The following is a 26,521-nucleotide window of genomic DNA, read 5'->3' as shown; positions in this document are numbered from 1 at the left end:
ACATGGTGGCGCAAAGACAGGAAGTTTATCTTCAAGTGGTGAACATATTCATGAGTGAGTAAAGCGAATGAGTAATCTTGAACAAGTCAAAGAGTGAAGTATTTTGGAATTTGTCATAAATACCACTGTCATGCAGTCGTCTTTCCCTGGAACTTTTTTATTGAGTTCTTATTGGGACAATCATATCACAACAGCTGCAGTAATGTCAACAGAGTGAAATATCGGTGATTATTATACATACAGGACATGTTTTTCATGGAATAAAAACGTGTTCTAGTCCCTTCTAGCGGGTTTCGTTCATTTGGTTTAATAGCATGCAATATTGTTAGCATATCGTTTATCCTACGTGTATTACATCACTCTACCCAATGGAGAATGAGCGTTGAATATGGTTTACGATATTGCATGGTTGTCAAGACAACATGATGTCACACATTGGAGATGTAAAACTTCCACACTAGCGAGCGACTGTGACAATTTTTAAACAAACATGGCCACCAGGTTTGCTTCATTAAATACGGATTTTGACAGAATTTTGAAAGAGAAAGACGCGTTGAACACCCAAAAGGAATGTGTATAATAATAATAATAATAATAATAATATTGGCTGGCATTTTTTCGTGGTCTATCAGATATATTCCATTCAGCTACTCGTCTTCGACTCGTTCAGTATCATGCTAGCTGAATGGAATATATCTGATATACCACTCAAAGCCAGCCAATATTATTTAAATACAGTAGGTCACTCAGATCCGTGATGTATTTCGTATGAAAAATGCGAGTTTTTCAACATGAAAAGATAAACTTTATATCTTCAATCCAATGTGTGATTTTCTTTTTATTATACTGACACATTCACAAAAAAAGCTCCCCAATTTATCCAAACAATTCATCAATTTCTTCACGAGTAACATATAGAGATTTATGTCATGGTTTTGGTTCTCCGTGTCCCGGATGGAGCTCAGATGAAAAATACGAGTCTCGAATTTCCCAGTAAAACACTCGTGTCTACACACACACACATATATATATATATATATATATATATATATATATATATATATATATATATATGAATATGAGGCAGGAGAGCAGCTGACATCATCATCACCCATCTGTGGTAAAAGTTCTCATACTTCCTACTTTTGTCAGATGACACACTTCTTTATGGGATTGTTAATCACACCTCATGGGAGAACTACCAAGCAGAGAAATTTAGCATAACAAAAGGTATGTGGATTTTTTTTTCATATTTTTTTCTACTACCATGGACAAGAGTAATATTTTTATCATCATAAGTCTATCTGGGATTATAATTTTCTGGGAGAAAAGAGCTTTAAGAAGTTTTGGGACCTGTATTATTTTTATTAGATTATCTGTTTTATTCAAAATGAATTGAGGAGTAAATGAAACATTTAAATCACTGTTTAGGTGAAACATACCATGATTTGAACCAGTTTCTAATTTTCTATAATTTGTCTTTCATAGAATATTGGCACAATTCGGTCAACTCATGACAACCTGACCTTTGTTCCTCAAATTTCCTCTTTTCTATTTGAGAAAAAGTCGGTATTTTATGACTCCACATCAGTCAAAATGCTTTATTATCAACTTAATTGCTGCTCTGTTATCCAGATGTAGTATATGGTTGTGTATGGTGTTAAAACTAGGTAGAATCTCTTCCACAAAATAAATCTGATGGATTGGTCTGATTTTTCATTACAGGTCTTGTGCAAGAAGAAGCCATACGCTGATGACTAACCCAATCTATTTAAGGATGACTACTAATCCGGAAATGATATATTCAAAGGCAACCGTTTCACTTGCTGTTCTCTGCATATGCAGCTTCAGTTTCCAGGTCGGTGCATTTTCATTAAATAACTGCACAGTCGCCGGTGCCCTAAATGACCCTTGGGAGTTGAAAGTTCTTTGCTACAATATGGGCTTCAGTACGGTTCCTTCAGCCATACCCAGGAAGGCTAGCGTTCTCGACATCAGCTTCAATTCCATTTCAAGAATCAGCGTTGGAGAATTTGAGGACCTTTGGAACTTGAGAGAGCTAAATGTATCTCACAATAAGATCTCATGGATACAAGAACATACTACAGAACATTTTCCCAACTTGATCAAACTTAACCTGGCCTACAACAAGTTGCAAACAGTGCCAGAATATCTACTGCACGGTCTCACCAAACTGCAAGTGTTGCGTCTCGATGGGAATGTAATTACAAGCATTGACGAACAAGCTTTTAGCACTCTTCAGAATATGACAGTGCTGAACCTCACAAAAAATAACCTCCAACAGATTGCCAACGTCAAACCAGTGCTTTTGGCACTAAGGTTGGAGGAATTGTCCATCGGAAGTAACAATTTCGATGTTTTCGACTCATATAACCTGTCGAGTGTGGCTTTGTCGCTGAAAAAACTTGTTTTTTCTCACAATCCCTTGACCAAGTTCCAAATAACTGAGGATATATTCCCAAATCTAGATTACCTTGATATATCATACTGTGGTCAGAACAAGACAATGCTATGGAATATTACTGATAAGGCTTTTCTGAATTCAGTAAAAGCACTGAACTTGACTGCAGTGCAGAATCCAGACAAGACCATCGCTGCTGTATTTCAGAACACCTCCTGGGCTTCCTTGTCCAAACTCAGATTAAGTGAATTGAACTCGAAGAAGGTCGAGACTCTTTTACAGTATGCATGCTTGCCTGGACTTCGGGTCATACGCCTGCAGCGCAACAAAATTGCAAATCTGACTGATCATATGCTTGACCCCTGCTCTAACTTGGAAGAGCTCGACTTTGGAGACAATGAAATTTCTCATATTTCTGCGTCCGCATTCAAAAATCTAACACAGCTGAAGGTACTCCGTCTGCAAATTAATAAACTGACCTCGGCCAAAAATTTATTTCAGTATCTTCCAAAGCTTGAATTTATAGACCTCAGTCGAAACAGGATTAATACGTTAACCTGTTCAGACTTTTCCAATTTAACACAATTGAATAAACTATATTTGTACAGCAACAGTCTTTCTAAACTTTCTCCATGCGTGTTTAAAGATTTGAATAATCTTGAAATTTTATGGCTGGGGTCGAATAAATTATTGACAATTAATGATGTTTTTGCAAGTGGCCTGCCTTCTTTGAAGGTGCTGCAATTGACATTTAATAAGTTGAGCACAATTTGCAGGGAGAGCTTTAAGGGTTTGTCTAATCTTACAAGCCTCAACCTTCAGGACAATCAGATTTCTGAGATTGACGCAGATGCATTTTCAGGACTGCAAAGTCTAACCGAATTATTACTTTCCTCAAACAGGATAACGGATAAAACTATAGGAACCCCAAACGTGTTCTCGGGCATGCCTAACCTGAAAACACTAGAACTATTTAGCAATATTATTTCCTACGTCAACGATTCGTTGCAGAGTCCTCCTTTCAGAAACTTAAGTTCGCTGGAGGTTTTGAGAATTTATAGTCAAAGACGAGGTATTGGTAAAATACCCTCAAACCTGCTTCAAGGTTTAAACTCTTTGAAGCGGTTCTACGGAGGAAACATGAATCTGAATTATCTCCATCCTGATACATTTAACTCCACTCCTCAACTTTGGTTTATGGACCTCTCAAAGAACGCCTTCGAAGATGACGGATCCATAACCGCATCAGTTTTCCACCCAATTCCAAATCTGATGAAGCTTATCATCTCAAGAGCTCAAATTCATTCTCTGAATTTCTTAATCAAAGCAAACCTCTCCAGGCTGTGGGTCTTGAGAGCTACCGACAATGTGTTAGATGTCATCAACCAAACAGTGATTCAGTCACTGCCTCATCTCAGACTCCTTGACTTGACCAAAAACACCTTCACTTGTGACTGTAACAATGCTTTTTTTATTGACTGGGCTTTGAAAAGTAATTACACCCAGGTGATTTACCTGAATAGATATACTTGTAGATACCCAGTGTCACTGAGAGGCAAGAGCATTTTAGACCTCAATACAGAGTTGTGTAATGTGAATATCAACTTTGTCATGTTTGTGTGCAGCTCTGTCATTGTTACACTTACCCTTCTGGCTTCATTCGTTTATCAGTTCTTGTACTGGCAGGTTTTATATGCATACTACCTATTCATCGCCTTCCTATATGACAGCAAAAGGAAACAGATGCACCAGCAACATGGATTCAAATACGATGCCTTTATTTCCTACAATGTCCAAGATGAACCTTGGGTTGTCGAGGAGCTGCTTCCTAATTTGGAAGGTGAGCAGGGTTGGAGACTCTGTCTGCATCATCGAGACTTCGAGCCAGGAAGACCCATCATAAACAACATCATGGACGGGATATACAGCAGTCGGAAGACCATTTGCTTGATCACGCACAATTATTTGAGGAGTGTATGGTGTTCCAAAGAAATCCAGATGGCCAACTTCAGACTGTTTGACGAGCAGAAAGATGTATTAATCCTGATATTCCTGGAGGACATTCAAACCTACCAGCTCTCTCCATACTATCGGATGCGTAAGCTAGTGAAGAAGAAGACTTACCTCAAATGGCCCAAACATGGAGAAGACACGAGGGTCTTCTGGCAGAAACTGAGAATGGCTTTAGAGACCAAGGAAGGCCCTGAAGAGGAGAAACCTCTTCTCAGTGGACATAGGGAATGCAATAATCAAACAAGCCTTATTTAAAGTTCTGTAAAGGTTATTATTTATGCAATGTCTGGTTTTTTTTGGTTGGTTGTTTTTTAAAGCTAGACGGCCTTTTGATTTCATAAAATCGGTGAAATTTAGTTCCCTCTGAAATGTGGTCATTGTGATATATGTTTATTTCTGTAATATCTCACAAAATATCAGGCCATTCTGTGGCTGGGAAGTTATTTAATTTGAGGGGATTAAAGCAAATAATGTGCATGAAATCGCTTGCTTCGCGCAGTCGAGCAGACAGAGGAAGTCCGTGTGTGTGCACGCATGCGCAGGTTTACCTTTGAGCGTGCTCTGACAGTTCCATCATTCTGTCGCTAAACGAACAGCTGATCACACTGAGGCGCTCGCTGAGCGCCGATATTTATTAGTTTGATATTTCCTGCGTTTCCTTTTCTTCTCACTTTCTTTCCGTTACTGTAGTCAGTCTTTGACGTTTCATTCGCACACTCGCGTCCTTCATTTTTCTCTCCTGTTTCAAATTTGTATCCCACAATGCCTTGCGTGAACGGGGAAAGCCCACCACGTGACGCATGACGTAGTATCTTGAATTGGGTCATGGTGAAGCAGGAAAAAATAGCGAAGAATTTAGGGCCACATGGCCTTAAATTCATTAATTGTTCTATTTTTTTTTAAACTAATAAAATTGGAAGTCTGTGATTCGAATTCAGTAGCTTTTGGTCCACTAAACAAAAATAACTGGGTGTCGGGGAAAATTCTTTTTATGACCTACACTGGCGGCACGGTGGTGTAGTGGTTAGCGCTGTCGCCTCATGGTGATGATACATGGGGCAACTTTTTGGGCAATGTTGCCGAGCAATGTTGCTGGGCAATTGCGTTTTGACTCTTTTCTATTGAGATTGGGCAACATTGTTTCTTTCTGAATGGTTTTGATAATCTCTGGCAACTTTTTGAGATAAGCCAATCAGAACGCGAGTATCGAGTCATGTGACCTCCGGTGAGGTTCGGATCAGAAATTTCAAACAAATATGGCGGCCGCTCAGTGTCAGTGGAGTGAAGAGATGGAGAGATTCCTCATCTGTTTTTACGCCGGTAAGTTATTTTAATATTCTATATGGAGGAATTTACCTCACCAAAGCTCTCAAAAACAACAGACAGCTTGATTAAATGGTCACAGCAAAAATTAAGACATCGATTTTTTTTTTAGCTAACTGTAAACTGCCGTTGCTAACTGTTGTTGCCCATTGTTAGTTGCCCTGAAAAGTTGCCCTGTGTCTCACCTAGTTGCCCGTTGCCAGCAACATTGCTCGGCAACATTGCCCAAAAAGTTGCCCCGTGTATCATCACCTTCACAGCAAGAAGGTCCGGGTTCGAGCCCCGTGGCCGGCGAGGACCTTTCTGTGCGGAGTTTGCATGTTGTCCGCGTGGGTTTCCTCCGGGTGCTCCGGTTTCCCCCACAGTCCAAAGACATGCAGGTTAGGTTAACCGGTGACTCTAAATTGACCGTAGGTGTGAATGTGAGTGTGAATGGTTGTCTGTGTCTATGTGTCAGCCCTGTGATGACCTGGCGACTTGTCCAGGGTGTACCCCGCCTTTCGCCCGTAGTCAGCTGGGATAGGCTCCGGCTTGCCTGCGACCCTGTAGGACAGGATAAAGCGGCTACAGATAATGAGATGAGATGACCTACACTTGAAAAATCTGAAAGGCAGTCTAGCTTTAATCAATGTATAAACTTTTTCATTGTGTTCCACTGTCAAACACTGTCTCACTGTTTCAGATATAAAGTTATGGTTAGAGTGGTGAGGAGATACAGGAGCCGTGTCAGCAGCTTCACTTCGTCTAAATTTGCCGACTGTTGAAACTAAAGTGAGCGCAGTATGTGCTGACTTAGTAGTTGTTATTCATAGTGCTGAACGGCACATCTCTGTGGGTTTCGTCTCCACTTTGTTCCCCCCAGCAGGAGACCTATCCTCTACATAGGAGGCTATAATGACCACATACTCCGCAAAGCTGATTAGCATACAGGGGAAAAATGTTCTCTTTATTTCGAAATGTTCTTGATAGATAGATAGATAGATAGATAGATAGATAGATAGATAGATAGATAGATAGATAGATAGATAGATAGATAGATAGATAGACAGACTTCATTTCAACAGGGGGACCCATTCAGCACAGCTGGTATCCATAGGGGCCCTGCAAAACCATTCCGATCCAACTTCCATATCAACTTCAAAAATACAATACAAAACTACACTCATGTACGATTTCAAAAATACATTACAACAATTTTTAAAAATCTCATTAACATGATTAATCCAAAATTCAATTAAAACTCCCACCATGGTCTCAAAAGAAAAATACAACGAAAACCTCAAGAAAAAAGATATATGAAACTAACAAAAACATCATTATAATTCTAGAATATAAATAAGACTATGAAAAATACAACCTAACGAGCCTTTTAAATTGATTTAGAGACACAGTTGATTTAATATTTGCTGGCAATGAATTAAAAAGTACTGAACCTGAATATCTAAAAGTTTGTTGACCTAGCATAAGCTTAGGTTTCAGTAAATGCAGGTCAGATTAATGTTGAGTGTTATAACCATGAATACCTGAATTCCGAGTAAAATAATTGCTCAAATATTTAGGAAGTAAATTACGAAGGTTTATATAAATTATGAACTAGCAAACACTTGTGAATTTTCCTGTTTGTCTCCTGTTTATCGCTGCTTACATCTTACAAAAAAGTTCACAGTTAATTAGGCTTGTCGTACTCGAGTCTGACTCGTACCCTAATTTTAAGGACTTGTGACTCGGACTTGTGCATTAACTGCATTCGGACTCGTAAATTGGACACAAGGACTCAGATTTTTTCTTTATTTTTTTGTAACATGACATAATAATTTGGCATAAGATATTTATATCTACATTAATTTTAATACTAATTTCGTGAAAGAGAATTCAGACGTCATGTTCAGGAACAAACTGACGTTAATGGCGTTAAAATGCCTGGAGAGAACGCCGCTAGGATTGTCCGCTTTGCTTCTACAGATTTCTCGTGCAGTGGGGAAAAAAATGCACTGCTACAGTATGTGTTCTATATGTAGAAGAACTATCGAGGAGACGACGGGGACGACCTCGAACTTCAATAGTCATTTGGTAAGACTCCACCCAGAGAAGGAAGTGACATGCTTGATGGTGGGCGGGGTTTGCTTGCTGAGCGATGAACTAGCTAGTGTTAACCCTCTCTCATGTTATTTGCCCTGTTGATAGTGGGTGGGGCTTGCTGAGCGATGAACAAGCTTTATGTCTGTAGCCTGTTAACTAAAACGGTGCAGTCGAGCAGGAACGTTAGTCCAAGACAGCAGCAGAGACGCTTTCACATAAAGGCAGCGACAGACACCGTCAAATGGTGCGGTTGGAGTCTTGTTCTCGGACTCGACTCGAAATTTTCTTTAATGGCTTGGACTTGAACACATACATGTCAACCTTTGGTCAATCAAACCTGTATAACCAACCTCCAAAATCCGTATTTCCCTTATAAAATCCGTATAAGATGCAAATTAAAATCATTTACCTAAAATTTGAATGATAATATTAACAATGATATATCCCAGTTACTTTTTATTCAATATTAATAACAATAAACCTTCAGAATGAATACAAAGCTCCAATGTTTGACAAAAACACAAAGTGTTATCAGCGTAGTTACGAAGGAAATACTTCGTTGTTCGGAGACAGGTTTCACCGAGCGGCTATAATGCGCGAGACTTCATATTAGTCAGGAAAATCTGTTCGTAAAATTACGTTATAATGACCAAATACAATGAAAAGTATTTTTCCAGTCTCACCTGTGAAAGGTAATCCCATGTGATCTCGTTTGGACGGTAAACCTGCTGGTACAGTTAAACGCAGCACATGAATGAGGCGTCTTTATTCTCGGCCAGAGACGGTTGAAGAATCTCCACTTTACCACATCCAATATGGCGGCGAGGATGACGTATGATTCTACGCAGAAGGCGGCGTCTATGTTTATATGTCTATGACTTCCCGGTTGGCGGGATTCTCGCAATGCGGTGTGCGCATGATCAAAAGTGGAACGAAGTCTCGCTACCACAAGATAACGCGCGATTTCATAAGACTCTTTACTGGCTGTCTGTGGCGTACAGTACGTTTGTAAATGTTATGCGTTCTTTTATCATCGTGGGAATTGATTATAGCTCTAAATAAATATTGAAGTTTTTTTAAAGAATCCGTATAACTTTATTTATACACCCGTATACTACGTTTATTGAATCAAATCTGTATAAAATACGGACATTCCGTATAGGTTGACATGTATGTGAACACTGGGGACTCGAGACTGGACTCGGACTCGAGGTTTAGTGACTCGACTACAACGCTGCAGTTAATAGAATATGGCAGAATCAGAATCAGGGCTACACAACCAGCAGATCCCGCAAATCAAGTTATTATTGCTCATCCAAATTCAACGGTAATTGTCGAAAGAAGTTCAGATCATGATATGTGTGTGTACAACTTTATCATTCACTATGAACAAATCTTCATGAATGTACATGACCCAAAACTACTATGGCAGTTAAATGAGAACAGACGGTTAGATAAAACACTTGAGGTGAGGTGCGCTTTCATGGGAAACTAACCAACAACAGCGTGCAACATGACCCGATGTGAAGCAGAGCTACTTTTACCACCCAGAAATACGCATCAACAACCCTGAAGACTTTCCCACGGTGGAAAACTAAAAAAAAAAAGTTAAAATTTCACCTCTGACTGTTACAAAACCATTCCTGATGCTCAAGACTCCGTTCGTAAATGTTAAATAAATATTTTCTTTTCAGAAAACTTCAACGTATCAACTATTTTCTTTTTTTTTTAATCCATTGATGTGAAAGAGCTGTCATTATAGAAGTGATAATGCTGCTGTGATAGAAAATTAATCAACACCTTCTGACCAATCTGAGTTGGGAATAAAGTTAATAACTAGAGTTAAAGTCTAAGCGTTAACTTGCTTTTCTCTTCTCTCTAATCTACAATAATAATAATAATAATAATTCCACATTTGACAGAAAGAGATGGAGTCGATACAAGGAGATAATCTAAAAAAGGTCTGTGAATATGTCTATTGGCATATATCTATCTCACACACTCTCTCTCTCATACAGACAGCGTCCCCTGTTGGTGACTGTATGAACGCTCAATTTTCTTATTAAAATATATTTTAAAATGTCAGTGATTAATAAATGATGTGAATTAAAAAAGGATAATTCATATTTAAAAAATAATAATAATAATAACCTAAGGCAGTTTAAAACATACTGTGCAATATTTGGTAGACGTGCAGCACTGTGCAAAAGTTTTGGCACACGTAAAGAAATGCCGTAGACCAAAAATAGCTTAAAAAATAATAAAATGAAATGTTTCAACATTAATATAAACAGTAAGCCATAATAAATGAATAAATGCAAAGTCAATATTTGATGTGAGACGACCCTTTGCTTTAAAAAAAAACAAAAAACAATAGTAGTCTGAGGTCCAGTGAGGGCAGTTTTATGCGGAAATGAGCTGCAGGTTTTACTGAGCGTCTTACAGAACCAGCCCCAGTTCTTCTGGACACGTTGACCGTCACACTCGCGTCTTCATTTTGCACCGAAACCCAGTAGCCTTCATTATGTTTTCTTTTTTAATCATGAAAATAAAAGTGCTCTCTTATGGAACATGCTGCTCAGATACAAACTTTTCTAAAATGTTTTTGTAATGTTTTGATTTGATAATGTAGACATCATAAAATAGAAATTAAAAAAAAATAAATAAGGTGCCTGAGACGTTTGCGCAGTACTGTACCTCTTGGAAAATAATTCGTAAAAAAAGGAAAAGGGGGAAAAAAACAACAAAACAGGAATGTAATTATCTTATTACAGCTTTTATACAGTATTCCATACATTATTATCTTATCTTTGTGTCTAATGTACATCCTACAAGTGGTTCAGTGAAGACAATATAAGACAAATAAAACGTGACACTTTTTTTTTTTACATAATCAGCATTTCTAGTCATAATATCCAGTCCATATGCTCTCATACCAGCTGTGGTGGCGGTGCTGGTGGTGTTTTTTTCCAGGTTATATCAGTGACATGTGGTTTTCTCTTGGGAAATGCATCTATTTTAATCACAGTCTGGAAAAGTCAACAATAAAAGGAAAAAAAAAAGCACAATGACTTAATTTGCTCACTTCCTTGGAGTGCTTGCTCAATGATTTCTCACACCCTTTGAGCACAGGACCAGGTCCGAGTCAGAGGAAATAGACCTAATGGACTGAATCGAAAATAAACATCCCTCCCTACAGAGCGCACTTTCTCACAATGTCCCTCAAGCAATTAGCAAGCTGGGCATCCTGGGAAATATCATCACTCCAGTACGGCAGGTAAAGCATAATATACACACACACACACACACACACACACACACACACACACACACACACACACATATATATCAACCTCTAAGCTACAGATATAGATAATATAGATAGATAGATGTATGATGATACAGATATAAGACGTACACTGACAAATCAGTGATGATATAATGATCATATTCTTGAAAGAAATTGCAATTTAATTTACACAGTTTTACAGAACGGATTTTTGAAGCAACTTTTTTTTTCCCCCCGCTCGGATGGAAGCATAAATCAGTCCCTGAGAAAAGGACTAAGGGAAAACGTGGAAAAAAAAAGAAAGAAAGAAAAACTACAAGAAAGAAATTTAATTATACAGAACTCATTGTCTCGGCGATATCAGTATTGTAGGCTACTACCACCGTTATTTTCTTTTCTTGCTTGACCTCAAGCTTGATCTCAATCCACATTCTACCTGAAATTAAACAGACATTTTGGACTATTTACACTGACGCAATCGATTTCACTGAGTAAAACTTATTCACGCACTTTCAGGGAGTCCTTGAACCCTAGTGTAGGTTTATAGTGTACACATGCTACGTTCGAGAGTTCAATCAGTCCAGAGATCACTCGCTCGCTCGCTCGCTCTGATGTTTACGTTTTGGACAGGAAATGGCGTCGGAGCCCGTAACAAGCATGTTTTATGCTGCAGAGTCCGTCATCCAAACATCCCAGTGCTTTCTTCCAGCATCACCCTCTTGTCTGGGTGTGTGAAATACCGATTCAGAGTTCTTTAGTGCTTTATTGTGATCACAGTGCTCTTCGTAATGGTTCTTTGGCTTGAGAGGTCGTCAAGGCTACTGCGGTAAGGCTTAGCCGCTGAGGAAGTATTTTCACACCTGGATAATGTCACCAAGCCTGCAAAGGGCACTGAAGCAAAGAAAAGAACATATTAAAACAGTCCGGGGAATGAACGTGCTCGTTTAAAATTACGCGTCCAGAAATACAGGCATTTTTTAATTGCTTTTACAGCAGTAGGATATTTAACATCCAGTCATGGAAATTACTGGCTTATTTTTGTGGCTTAATTTTAGTAACTAGTTGGGCCTATTTTTATTTCATGTTTTGTTCTCCCACCTACCGACTCGCATCCACCAGCTCACTTGTGTCAGGCCCTGTTCACACGGCAACGGATTCAGGTGAATCTGATAAAATTGTTTATCGTTTCGGCCTGGTGTCCACACGGCACCGGCGTTTTGGGTGCCCCAAAACGAAATCTTTTGAGAACGGGTTCCAGAGTGGAAAAATCTGGCAACGGCACCGTTGCAAAGTCATCTGGATGAGTAGAACGGATTTGTTTACGATGACGTCACAACCACATGACTGTCAGTGCTTCACGCCGGGTAGAAGTGTAACGAACTCGATGCGAGTTGTCAACAAATCCTATAACTTGGTTCATGAAACGCGCTTACAAAATATTTTCACTGTGAATATTTATTGTGTAATGGTGCAAAGTGAGAGAGAGAGAGAGAGTGAGAGAATAGCCCTTAGGGCAGAGTCTTTAGTCCAAACAATGCGTAAGCAGTATAACCAAAACCGCGCACCGCCCGTGCGCTTTCCAAAAACAAAAACAATCCCGCCAGCAAAAATAGGAAAAAAAAAAAGGAGCGATCTCACCTCTTCAGATGTTGGTTTAAGTCCAACAATACATTCCTCAAAAAGGGCGGACCATTAAAGAATTCTGGAGGATATCAGAATGTTGGCGTACCGGCTTCCATCTACCCCCGTTCATTCCTCTTTCCGCGTCTTTCGTTTTACGCTACTGATTAATAATCAAAACTTTATGTGGCTGATGCTACAGAAGAAGGGGTTTATGCGCATGCGTCTACTTCTTCTATTGTTCGGGTGTCTCCGATGGGACCGTCTTACAGCGCACGTAGAGGTGCGGCATGTGTATTGCATCGTTTTCAGCAAGCGTTGCGTTGCCATATGAACCTGATATTTTACTGATCCGTTGCCCATGTGGACGCGATATTTAAAAAAAAAATCTCGTTGCCGTTGTCGTGTGGATGTAGCCTCAGTGTGATTCTCTGATTGACAGCGGAGAGAGAGTACACCGTCCCTCTCACCAAGAAAGCATGGCCAGTTTACATCACATTACACGACATTAATGGCATTTCAGTGCTATGAATGTATGAATGATTGTCTTTCTTACGACTTTGCAAAAAAAAAAAAAATGCTAGTCAAATCATGAAAATATTTACAATGAAATATAAAACAATAAGTAGCAATAAATGCATAAATATCTTTTTTTTCTGTTTCCGTTTCCAGTTGAGAGTACGCCGTATGCATTTCGACTGCCGCTTCTCACCTTAGCTTGTCATTTTTCTTTTTCTTTGTTGTGTTTGTATAGCTTGATGTTTGTTTTTTGTTTGAGTGTTTTGTCCGCTAGTTCTGGTGTAGCTCCAGACCCAGTTTTAGCGTCCGTTCCCTTCAGGCCTTGGTGCGCCGTGGGTGATGCCTGCGCTCCTCGCTATGGACTGCAGTGAGCTCGTTGCTCTTTTTAACATCAGGGTTGTCCAGCGCTCTGTGCGGCGGTGCGTCTGTGCTTGGCGCGGTGTTCTGAGCGATGTAGGCGGCATGGGATTTATCTTCACGCACCTGGTGGGACTGTGGTGGTGGCTACTCCATTGGAATTACATCCTGACCCTCTTTTAGTGGACTCTCTCTCGCTCTCTCCCCCCCGATTGTAAAGCAACCTTGGGTGTGAGAAAGGCGCTATACAACTTGAACTGATTATTATTATATTATTATTCAATAATTAAAATAAAACATTAAAAATATTGAAACTTTTACAAAGCTAACTTATATTGAAAATGCAATCTGTTAAAAAAAAAAAATGTGAGACTTAAAACGTTCAGTATTAACATATGTTAGTAGACTTCCCGGATTTATCTAAGGTGCTAGGAACTGTCTTTAAAAGGTGAAAAAGAGGACGGCAATGCTTACTTGAGATTCTATTGAAAAGAGAAAGATCTGATTTTTCTACAAGGTCAGAGATAGTGATTGGTTGGGAAACGTGCTTGCGTTTGTAGCAGCATGTCAGGAAATTCTAGACGGTACTAAGATCTGGAGGAGAAGCGGCATAGACGGATGAACCAAATGTAATTTTTGGTAAAACTATAGATAAGCCATTCCTGCTGGTCCAGGGAATCAAACCAGCAACCTTCAGGTCTCAAAGCTGCTTCTCTAACCACTAGGCCATGGCTTCCCCCCATTTAACCTTTGGTTTCGTCAAACACTGAAATCTGTCCTTTAATGAGAGTTAATTTAATGGTAATTAGAGATGGTTGAATCAGTGCGAGTAAGTTGCAGACTTCAGATCAGAAGGTCATGAGTTTAAAGTGCATATCACGGGTAAATTCAGGAGCAAGATCAATGTAATTCTCCTGTTTTATATTAAACTTTGGTCAACTATCTGTCACATTTTGCATTTTGTGCAGGTTTTTTCCCTTGCGCAATACCAGAAAAATTCAGTTGAAGTCAAGCCATTTGAGGCGAATTGGTCCGCCTCTGAAAAAACTTGGCATTTGGATTTCCCAGCAAACATTTGATTTTCGTGACGTCACGTACGGGACGCCTCCTTCTGAATCCTACGTCAGCGCTCGTTTGTTTATGAGAAAACGAACTGGTGGTTTTCTGCAAATTTCTTCAACGTTATCGCGTAATTATTAAAATGGTTAACAGATGTATCGTTGGAGGGTGTAGCAACACCAGTCTTGATGGGATTAGTACTCATCGTTTTCCAAAAGACCGGACAGTCACCCCTTTTCCACCAAATCAGTTCCAGGGCTGGTTCGGGGCCAGTGCTGGTGCTGGTTCACAACTCGTTCAACTTGCGAGCCAGCTGAGAACCAGTTTGCTTTTCCATAGCTCACGGTGCTAAGGGAAGCCACGTCATTACGTCGCTGTATATGTCAGTTACGTCGCAGTATACGTCAGTTATGTCGCTACGTTTGCATAAACCTTGGCGCGAATATCGAAGCAAAAACAACACGGAAGAAGCAGCAGCAACAACAACAACAATAATAATAATGGATGACTTCACGTTTGTACAGCTGCTGCTTCTCGTCGCTTAAAAATGGCGATCTTTCGTGGTCTTGTTATTGTTGTTGGTCTTAACAACTCCGCCCCCCCGCTGACGTAAGCGGTTCTTTCCTCTGGCCCAGCAAAGAGTTGGTGCTAGCCTGGAACCGGTTTTTCTGGCCCCAGAGCCAGTTCTTTGTCAGTGGAAACAGAAAACCCGGTTCCAAACTAAACACTGGTCCCGAACCAGCCCTGGAACTGCTTTGGTGGAAAAGAGGCAAATGAGAGAGAAATGGGAGCGCTTTGTGCGAGGCACCCGGAAAAATTGGCTACAAGCTACCGTACAGACTACAGCATTATTTGCGGTGCTCACTTCACAAGGCCCGACGACTTTGAGAACTATTTGCAGTGGGAAATGGGCTTCGCGAGGCAACTTGATCTGAAAAAAGACACAGTTCCATCTGTCAGAACGCCCAAAGCAACACCATCTGCGTCAGCGTCACCAAAGGAGCCAGCCGTGTTCGTCTCCCCTGACAGAAGGCGAAGTGCCGCATCCACTGAGGACCTCAAAGCCGAGGACCAAGCAGAGCCGAGAAAAAGACCAAGAAAATCGGCAATTCATAAGTTGACTGTTATCAGGGTAAGAAATAATTCTGACATCTCATTATATTCTTCATCCAAAGGTGAAGTAACATCGCGCTCAGGTGACAATTCCATATTTCAGTGCAAAATCGTTAGCTGCTAAACTTGGTCTACACAGGCTGTGCACTGAAACCGTGCAAGCTCGCGCAGCCTGCTGGCGCTTCCGCAGGTGACGTCACAAATCTGGCTCCAGACTCCCTTGGGATTTTTCCAGACGCGTTTTGTTATTTTATTTTTTTCTGCTGTAGACAGATGGCCTTCTGCAAAATTACCCTTCTGGATGAGTGTGTAGAGGGACATACTTTCATATTAAAAAAAAACAAAATTAGTCCAGGATTTGCACTTTAAACCCCAACGCTGACATGGAGCAAAATCCTTAACCTTCAGCTGCTCAGTTGTATTATCTTTCTCATACAGTACCAGTCAAAAGTTTGTACACCTTCTAACTCAATGTTTTTTGTTTATTTTTATTAATTAAAAAAGTCATTTCATGTCTTAAAGTAATGATGGATGTAATTTCTTTACTTAGTTGAGCGGTTCTTGATATAATATGTATGAATTACTACAGTTGGGGTGGGGTGGAATGGGGCTATTTATTATATTTAGGATTTTAATTATTTACTGTTTGATCTCAAACACATTAAAGGTAGACCGCCTTTCAGATTTTTCAAGTTTAGGTCATAAAAAAAGAATTTTCCCCGACACCCAATTATTTTTGTTTAGTGGACTGAAAGCTACTGAATTCGAATCACAGACTTCCAATTTCATTAGTTTTTTTAAAAATGGAACAATTAATGAATTTAAGGCCATGTGACCCTAAATTCTCCGCTATTTTTTCCTGCTTCACCGTGACCCAATTCAAGATACGACGTCATGCATCACGTCACGTGGTGGGCTTTCCCCGTTCGCGCAAGGCATTGTGGGATACAAATTAGAAACAGGAGAGAAAAATGGAGGACGTGAGTGTGCGAAAGAACCGTGAAAGACCGACTACAGTAACGGAAAGAAAACGAGAAGAAAAGACATTATGTTATATATGAAGGAAAGGAAACGCAGGAAATATCAAACTAATAAATATCAGCGGTCAGCGAGCACCTCGGTGTGATCAGCTGTTCGTTTAGCGACAGAATGATGGAACTGTCAGTGCACGCTCAAAGGTAAACCTGCGCATGCGCACACACACGGACTTCCTATGTCTGCTTGACTGCGCCAAGCGAGCGATTTCATGCACATTATTTGCTTTAATCCCCTCAAATTAAATAACTTCCCAGCCACAGAATGGCCTGATATTTTGTGCGATATTACAGAAATAAACATATATCACAATCGCCAGATTTCAGAGGGAACTAAATTTCACCGATTTTATGAACTCGAAAGGCCGTCTAGCTTTAATAAGGCAAGAAACTCGTCCACTAATTACCTTTTGACGAGACACACCTGTTAATTGAAAAGCATTCCAGGTGACGACCTCATGAAGCTGGTTAAGATTATGCTAATAGTGTGCAAAGCGTCATCAAGGTAAACAGTGGATACTTTGAAGAATCTAAAATATCAAACATATTTAGTTTTTTTTTTTTAATTTGCCACATAATTCCATATATATTCCAGATGTTATTTCATAGTTTTGATATCTTCAGTATTGTTCTACAATGTCAAAGTCCTTATGCACCATTCATAGCGCATTTGGCGGCGCCGATCTCCGTTTCATAGCCCTCGGGGGGCGTGTCCTCTGGTAACCGCGAGAGTTTGACTCCCCACTCACATCTGTATTGCAGCGTGCCTTGCCAGATGGCAGTAGGCACCATTTTTATGATGGTCTTTGGTATGACCCGACGGCGAGTTGAACTCGCAATTTCCTGATCGAGAAGCGGACACGCTAACCACTAGGCCACTCGCCAGTGTAGAATGTACACCATACATCGCACAATGTAGAAAATACAAAATACAGAAAAAAAAACTATGAATGAGTAGAGTAGGGGTGTACAAACTTTTGATTGGTACTGTATGTGTATACTGTATCCTCTGTTGGAAGTTCGGAGCGGTACGGTTTTTAGCAGTAAGTGTATAAAGTGTTACCTGCTTGCTGGAACCCAGATGAGAGATGGCGCTGGCGTCCATGGAGGAGAATCGGGACGGGTGAGAGTACTGAGGAGGCTCCTGCTTGGGCGAATACACTTGGGAAGGCACCAAAAAACGAGTCATTATCATCATTAACTCAAAACTGAACAGGAATTCATGAGCATTATTGCCTGATTAGTGGTTCGAGGGATATAATGGCAGTGAATGATAGCTCGTCTGTGCAGTGTACTTACTGTGTGTGTAGGCCTGCTGAGACGAGTGTGCACTCGTAAGTGGTGTGAGACTGGGGCTGTGTGGGAACTGCATGGGCTGCAACGCCGTCAGTCCGGACACACTGTTAATGATGGGCACGTTCTGAGACGGAGGAGCACTCAGGCCTGAGGGAAAGACACGTACTCTAACAACACTGATGCTACGTATGCATACGTAGCATCAGGCTGCACACTGTGCTCTTTCAAATATCCTTAAAGACAAAAACTCCTTGTCTGGTTGTATGAGTAGCGATGTCATGAGATAATATAGATTGGGACCAATCACATGTGATATCACTCTGCTAAATAGCTTCTGAAGCTAATAGAATGAGCATGATCGCATGAGCATGGTAGTTTGGCTTGTGATTACTGAAATTAACATGATTGCTAAAGCTAGCCAGCTAACTAACTCGGCTAATTTACTGTAAGTAACATGTGACTGGAGTTGAAAATCCCATAATACTGTGTGCTATTACTGAAGAGTGTGTGTGTGTAGCCTGGGCCCACCCATCCTAAGCGTGACGCAACATGAGGGCCTGTTGCAAGCTTAGTCTGGCCAGGCAAGCTATCTACAGCTCTTCCAAGCTCCCGAAAAATCAGGAACCAATCAACTTTGAGCATCTCCAACGGCCCTGGGTAGAGGCGTGTTCAAGGCAGTGACGTAGTAGAACTGCGATCGGAAGCCATAGATTGTTTACAGAATCTATGCCGGAAGCGCTTCATTCACTAGAAACATTACGAACATGGAGCGAGTTCTCATTGAAAACGGAGCAAAGAGCAGCCCTGGAGGTATTTATTGAAAGGAAGGACGTTTTCGCCTTGCTCCCGACCGGCTTCGGTAAGAGTTTAATCTACCAGTTAGCCCCGTCGCGTCACATACGTCAGAGGAAAGAGTGATGTGATTGGTTTAAGCTTCGTCACAGCCTTTTCTGGCTTCGACCAGTAGCAAACTGAGGCATTTCAGGGAGGCGGGTCAACCACAGGCTCTGGGAAACGGTTGGGCTTAATATCTTGGCCAGACCAATAGCTCGTAGAGCTTTGCAGTCGCGTTAGCCAGACTAGTGTGTGTGGGGTTTAGAACATAAAGAACACTCTTTGTTAAAGAATGACACATGCTAACATTTATCTGTTTACGGTTGCGTTTAATCTTGTAGAACATTCACAAAACAAGTTAGTTCCTGTTATCGTTTCATTACACCAGCTGTAATCAGTCGTTTCTTTGCAAAAAAAAAAAAAGGCTACTTCTTTTGTCCTGAAAAAAAAACAGCACTGACACTGGAGACTCCTTCCATAAATGGAAACTAAACATCTCCTTATCATATCAGTATTATTTATTCTATCCACGTTCACTAGATATGAGCAATCGCGCACTCTGATTGGCTACTCTACTACTAGGATATCAGCTCATATACCGTGAGTAGAGAAAAACAAAATGGCGGCGCGTGTTACTAAACCAACCGAGGATGAAATAAAAACTACTCGAAAACAAAGCCCCAAAAAATACACACAAAAAAGCAACAAAACATGGAATGAAAGTATTTGATGGTAAGAACGTATCTTTTTATTTTTCAAGAATTATTATTATTGCGGGGCGGCACGGTGGTGTAGTGGTTAGCGCTGTCGCCTCACAGCAAGAAGGTCCGGGTTCGAGCCCCGTGGCCGGCGATGGCCTTTCTGTGTGGAGTTTGCATGTTCTCCCCGTGTCCGTGTGGGTTTCCTCCGGGTGCTCCGGTTTCCCCCACAGTCCAAAGACATGCAGGTTAGGTTAACTGGTGACTCTAAATTGAGCGTAGGTGTGAATGTGAGTGTGAATGGTTGTCTGTGTCTATGTGTCAGCCCTGTGATGACCTGGCGACTTGTCCAGGGTGTACCCCGCCTTTCGCCCGTAGTCAGCTGGGATAGGCTCCAGCTTGCCTGCGACCCTGTAGAACAGGATAAAGCGGCTACAGATAATGAGATGAGATGATATTATTATTGCATTTTTTCACATTTCGCCGGTTTGTTTACATTCTAAGCGGAAATGATTTTGTCGGACAGTTTGTATAAAGTTTTTATTTATCAAATTTGCAAAAAATAAAAATAAAAATGCTCCGTTTCTCAAAATCTAGTGAACGTGGATAGAATAAAACAGTTATTCCACTCAATCTCATCGTACATGGCTTATAGCTATCAGCTCATGTACGACTCGATTTCATGGAATAACTGCTAAATTACACTGAAATAAATAAATAACAACGCACCATTGTGAGTGCATTAATATAAACCTGTGATCTGTCTTGCAGCCGAAGGTTCTGTTGTAGAAAACTCTGACCAATCAGAAATCGAGAATTCAACATTAGCATGATCATATACTGTGAAATCGGTGGTGTAGTGGTTAGCGCTGTCGCCTCACAGCAAGAAGGTCCTGGGTTCGAGCCCCGTGGCCGGCGAGGGCCTTTCTGTGTGGAGTTTGCATGTTCTCCCCGTGTCCGCGTGGGTTTCCTCCGGGTGCTCCGGTTTCCCCCACAGTCCAAAGACATGCAGGTTAGGTTAACTGGTGACTCTAAATTGAGCGTAGGTGTGAATGTGAGTGTGAATGGTTGTCTGTGTCTATGTGTCAGCCCTGTGATGACCTGGCGACTTGTCCAGGGTGTACCCAGCCTTTCGCCCGTAGTCAGCTGGGATAGGCTCCAGCTTGCCTGCGACCCTGTAGAACAGGATAAAGCGGCTACAGATAATGAGATGAGATGAGATGAGATATACTGTGAAATAAATAAACCACTGAGAAGTATAACGAGACTGAAATCCTCTCGAGGATTTATGTCTATAGAGACAAATGTGAGCAAACATCATACGTTTTAGCTGTTCGGGAAGGAAGATGGAGAGATGTTGGAATGTTGGAACATGCTACAGTTACGTGGGTCTTTTCAAAACGTTGAAAGTCTGTATAGCCTAAAGAATCCTCCTAAATAATTTGTAATGGAGGACTGGAGTATTCTTTCAGCTCCTGAAAATACACAAAGTTTTGATGGTTTGAAAACACCCAGGTCACCTTATCGCATGACCACATGCATGGCTTGTGTTTGAAGAGGAGAATAGGCTTATTTTATGACCTGGGAAAGTTTAATCATACGTTGTGAGAAGTACAAACTTGTGGGAGATGCTCAATATGTTTAAAAAGAAGGTAAAACTATACATTATATAGACATGAGCGTTTTACTGGGAAATACAACGCTCAAATTTTTCATCCAACCTCCATGCGGGACACGGAGAACCAAAACCGTGACATAAATCTCTTTATTTTTTTCGCGGTCCGGTTTCCATCAAATCCTGCACTCTGATTGGCTGGCGAGCGGGTCCGTATCCTACGACACGGACCCCAGTTACGGACCCCGGTTACGGACCTCTGGCGACTCGCTCGTTCACAACAACAACAAACATAGTAGCATTTTTTGTCAACATTTATCTTTTTTTATACGATTTATTTATAAGATTATCAAAAATCTTAAAATGTTTGCCAGCATTTCTCAGGAGAATAGCATTAATTTTACAGCATGGATAGCGATGACGACAGTCTTCACAGCAAAAGCGAGTTTTACTACCCTGAAGAAGAAGAAATAAAAGAAAACATTTCAGGAGAAAGCCAAAAACCTGTAACTGTTGCTAACGCCGAGCAAAAACATGGCTGAATCCTGAATGACTCAATTTTGTATAAATAGGGGACGACACAGACGGCAAAATGTAGTTTTTTTCCTGCCATGGAAGTGCACTTGTATACCGAGGAGGAAGCAATTTGCATTATAGCCGTGAATGAGGATTCAAAATGGCGGCTTGGCTCAGTTTTCCCTTTCGGGCGCTCTCGTTTTCTGTTAGAATTTGGTAAAGAAAAAAATAAATATATTATTTACCAGCTTAAGGTCGGTCCGTATGGTGAAATACCGTGACCTTGAATACTGACCTTGGCCCAGAGGGCCTCAGTCAGTACTTTCAAGACCTCGGTCACGGTATTTCACGACACAGACCTCCCACCTGGGAAATAACATACATGTATTTATTATTTTGAAAACCCACCAGCCGACTGACCTGGCACATTTTAATTGTGCGACAGTAATGATGTAAATACCAGCGCGACGGACTAGTGTCCGAAAGTGTTTTTTTCATTTTACCAATGAGCTCACTATATAGTCCTCTATACAGTAATTCCCTATATAGGGGGTAGGGAGTAGTGAACGAGGGAGTGATTTTGGACACAGGGATTGTCTATGTGCATGCAGGACACCGAGTCGAGATTTCAGTAAGAATGGGAAGTCACAAAGCAACAGCGCAACAAGTGACTGAGATTTTCTCAACTCTATGCAAATTAGTTATGACAGTAAAACAGCAAATCCAAACGACTGGCTCGAATAATTACGACTCTCCGACATTTCTTCAGTTCCCGACTCACAACTCACAAGAAAAAAAAAAAAAATTATTTACCAGCTTAAGGTCGGTCTGTATAGTGAAATACCGTGACCTCGGCCTTGAATACTGACCTCGGCCCAGAGGGCCTCGCTCAGTACTTTCAAGACCTCGGTCACGGTATTTCACGATAAGGACCTCCCAGCTGGGAAATAACATATATATATATATATATATATATATATATATATATATATATATATATATATATGTCAGTTGTGATTAAATTGATGAATTGTTTTGATAAATTTGGGGACTTTTTGTTTGTGAATGTGTCGATTTAATATAAAGAAAATCACACGTTGGTTTGAAGATATGAAGTTTATCTTCTCGTGTTGAAAAACTCACATTTTTCATACGAAATACATCGTGGATCTGAGGGACATATTTAAATAATACTGGCTGGCTGTTTTTCATGGTATATCAGATATATTCCATTCAGCTAGCATGATACTAAACGAGTCGAAGACGAGATGCTGAATGGAATATATCTGATATACCATGAAAAAAGCCAGCCAATATTATTATTATTATTATTATTATTATTATTATACATTCCTTTCAGGTGTTCAACGCGTCTTTCTCTTTCAAAATTCTCTCAAAATCTTCCGTATTTTGTAACAAAGCAAACCTGGCGGCCATGTTTGTTTACAAATTGTCCCGGTCGCTCGCTAGCGTGGAAGTTTTACGTCACTGACGTGTGACGTCATGTTGTCTTGACAACCATGCAATATTGTAAACCATATTCAACGCTCATTCTCCATTGGGTAGAGTGACGTAATACACGTAGGATAAGCGATATGCTAACAATATTGCATGCTATCAAACCAAATGAATGAAACCCGCTAGAAGGGACTAGAACACGTTTTTACTGCATGGAAAACGTTTCCTGTATGGATAATAATCACCGATATTTCACTCCAATGACGTCACTCCCAGTGTTTTCCCGCTGACTAGATGCGTGTTGTCAAAATGGCGAACCGGTTCAAGAATAAATTTCTTTTGATTAAGTTGCTTTTTTTGTGGATGTGACCATATAATATAAAAAAAACATTACACGGTGGCACAAAGATATGAAGTTTATAAACTTCATATCTTCGCACAACCTTGTAATATCCTCTATCTTTAAATACCATTGTGGTAGTGACAGAATTTGAAATTGACGTGCAGCATTTCTAAATTGAATATCCATGCATATATTCATTCATAGATCATTCGCATTATTTTTAACAGGAGGTTATGATATAGAGGAAGGTTATGTCTGGTTCTTGTTGTACTAGTAGAGATGTTTTAGTAGTTTCTTGAACTTTATGGTAAGATATACAGTGGATATAAAAAGCGTACACACCCTGTTAAAATGATAGGTTTTTCTGATGTTAAAAAAATAAGCTCATGATAAATAATTTAAAAACTTTTCCCACCTTTAATGCGACTTATAATCTGTACAATTCAGTTGAAAAGCAAACAAATCTGTTAGGGAGAAAAACATAAAAAATAAAAAACGTACAATAAGCTGGTTGCATAAGTGTGCACACCCTTAAACTAATACTTTGTTGAAGCCCTTTTTGATTTAATTACAGCGTTCAGTCTTTTTGGGTCGGAGTCTATCAGCCTGCCACATCTAGACTTGGCATTATTTTCCCATTCTTGCTTGTAAAAGCGCTCCAAATCTGTCAGACTGCGAGGGCATCACTTGTGCACAGCCCTCTTCAGGTCACCCCACAGATTTTCAGTTGGATTTAGGTCTGGGCTCTGGCTGGGCCGTTCCAAAACTTTTTGGGGTCATTGTCGTGCTGAAAGATGAAATTCCTCTTCATCTTCAGCTTTCTAGCAGACACCTGAAGGTTTTGGGCCAAAATTGACTGGTGTTTAGAACTGTTCATAATTCCCTCCACCTTGACTAAAGCCCCTGTTCCAGCTGAAGAAAATCAACCCCAAAACATGATGCTGCCACCACCATGCTTCACCGTGGGTATGGTGTTCTTTTGGTGATGCGCAGAGTTGTTTTTGCGCCAAACATACCTTTTGGAATTGTGGCCAAAAAGTTCAATCTTGGTTTCATCAGACCAGAACACATTTTCCCACATGCTTTTGGGAGAGTTGATGTATTTTTTTTTTTCTAAATTTATCCAGGCCTGGATGTTTTTCTTTGACCCTACCTCATAGTCCAGACATATGGAGAATATGGGAGATTGTTGTCACATGTAGTACAGAACCAGTACTTGCCAGAAATTCCTGCAGCTCCTTCAGTGTTGCTGTAGGCCTCTCGGCAGCCTCCCTGAACAGTTTTCGTCTCGTCTTTTCATCAATTTTGGAGGGACGTCCAGTTCTCGGTTATGTCACTGTTGTCCCATATTTTCTCCACTTCTTGATGACGGTCTTCACTGTGCTCCATGGTATATCTAATGCCATGGAAATGTTTTTGTCCCCTTCTCCTGACTGATACCTTTCAACAATGAGATCCCTCTGACGCTTTGTAAGCTCTCTGTGAACCCTGGCTTTTGCTGGAGGATGCAACTGAGGAAATGTCTGAACTTTATTTGGAGTTAATCAGAGTCATTAGTGTGCTTGCAAAAGCACACTATTGTTCTTCTTAGGTTTTATTTTTATTATTATTATTCATTTTCACCCGTTGTTTGGATCCACTACTCCTCCTAGGGCTTTTGAGATAGAGACACCGTTCCAACGCTGAAACGTAGGGCCCGATCTGGAATGGCGTGCTTGTTTTCAGCTTTTGGATCGACACACCTGTTCTCTCGTTATTGCCGTTTTTCTGTCATTTTTTTCCCATAGAGAATGAATAAGGCTCACGAATCGAATCGTCCTGCTTGGACACGCTTCATCGCAGACGCACCAAACCTCGTGTGATACCTCAGGCCAACTCCCCAGACACATTATATGCATTCGGTTCTGACCCGCACTCATTTGTTGCTTTCTTTTCATGCACCACTTTTTCATCCATTCACTTCCATTCATTTTTGGCCCCATTGAAAATGAATGGCGTTTCGGGAAAAAAGCTTTCAGTCTCCGTCAAATTTTTTAACTGAGTGACCAAACTTCAAGAGACTTCATATGATGCCTCAGGGCAAGTCCCCACACATACCCGTCCCCTCATCTGAGACCTGCACTCGTCTTTTTCTTGGTTTTCACACATCCTTTTTTCCCTCCATAGGCTTCCATTGATTTTTGGCCCCATTCAAATGGAGTGTTAATATGCTAGCTGTTAGCATGCTAGCTTGTTAGCATGCTAGCATGATAGCTGTTCTGCTACAGCTCAGCAAGCGCACTTTGCATTTTCTCTGCGGAAATGCAGTCTAGTTATTATTATTATTCCATTTCACCCATTTTTTGGATCCACTACTCCTCCTAGGGCTTTCGAGATAGAGACACCGTTCCAACACTGAAACGTAGGGCCCGATCTGGAATGGCGCACTTTTTAAAATGGTTGCACTACCCCTTGTCGTTCGTTCGGTATTCCCGTTTTTCGGCAAAATTCCGTGCCATTGAAATGAATGGGTAGAACTTTGGAGTGATGATGTCATAAGGAGCTCCTCCACTCAAGTATGCTAGCTGTTAGCATGTTAGTATGCTGACTGTTAGCATGTTAGTATGCTGACTGTTAGCATTAGCATGTTGGCATGCTAGCTTCTAGCATGCTAGCATGATAGCTGTTCTGCTACAGCTCAGCAAGCACACTTTGCATTTTCTCTGCGGAAATGCAGTCTAGTTTTAATTGATGGCAGGTGTGAACCCAAAAAGACTGAATGCTGTGATTAAATCAAAAGGTGCTTCAACAAAGTATTAGTTTAAAGGTGTGCACACTTACGCAACCAGTTTATTGTACGTTTTTTTTCCCCCTAACAGATTTGTTTGTTTTTCAAATGAATTGTACAGGTTATAGGTCACATTAAAGGGGGGGGGTTTGAAATTATTTATCGT

The 26,521-nt window shown here is 40.6% G+C and overlaps 2 protein-coding genes across 2 annotated transcripts in view; one reads left to right on the top strand and one right to left on the bottom strand.

Annotated features, from left to right (window-relative positions):
- The first annotated feature begins 1,162 nt into the window (after window positions 1-1,162).
- On the top strand, window positions 1,163-8,280 carry tlr22 (toll-like receptor 22). The gene is made up of 2 exons (XM_060936429.1): window positions 1,163-1,230; window positions 1,726-8,280. Exon 2 carries the CDS (start codon window positions 1,754-1,756, stop codon window positions 4,688-4,690), a length of 2,937 nt encoding a protein of 978 aa, XP_060792412.1. The 5' UTR covers window positions 1,163-1,230; window positions 1,726-1,753; the 3' UTR covers window positions 4,691-8,280.
- A 3,716-nt stretch (window positions 8,281-11,996) lies between these two features.
- Window positions 11,997-26,521, bottom strand: part of hnf1bb (HNF1 homeobox Bb) — a 32,732-nt gene continuing 18,207 nt past the window's right edge. Inside the window, exons 7-9 of the mRNA XM_060935236.1 lie at window positions 18,128-18,271; window positions 17,892-17,989; window positions 11,997-12,017 (exon numbers count right to left, since the gene is read on the bottom strand). Coding sequence (XP_060791219.1) covers window positions 11,997-12,017; window positions 17,892-17,989; window positions 18,128-18,271 — 263 coding nt within the window. The remainder of the gene's footprint in view (window positions 12,018-17,891; window positions 17,990-18,127; window positions 18,272-26,521) is intronic.

Source organism: Neoarius graeffei, chromosome 12 (genome assembly GCF_027579695.1).
Source record: "Neoarius graeffei isolate fNeoGra1 chromosome 12, fNeoGra1.pri, whole genome shotgun sequence".
NCBI classification, from domain to species: Eukaryota; Metazoa; Chordata; class Actinopteri; order Siluriformes; family Ariidae; genus Neoarius; species Neoarius graeffei.
This window is presented reverse-complemented; position numbering and strand designations above follow the sequence as displayed.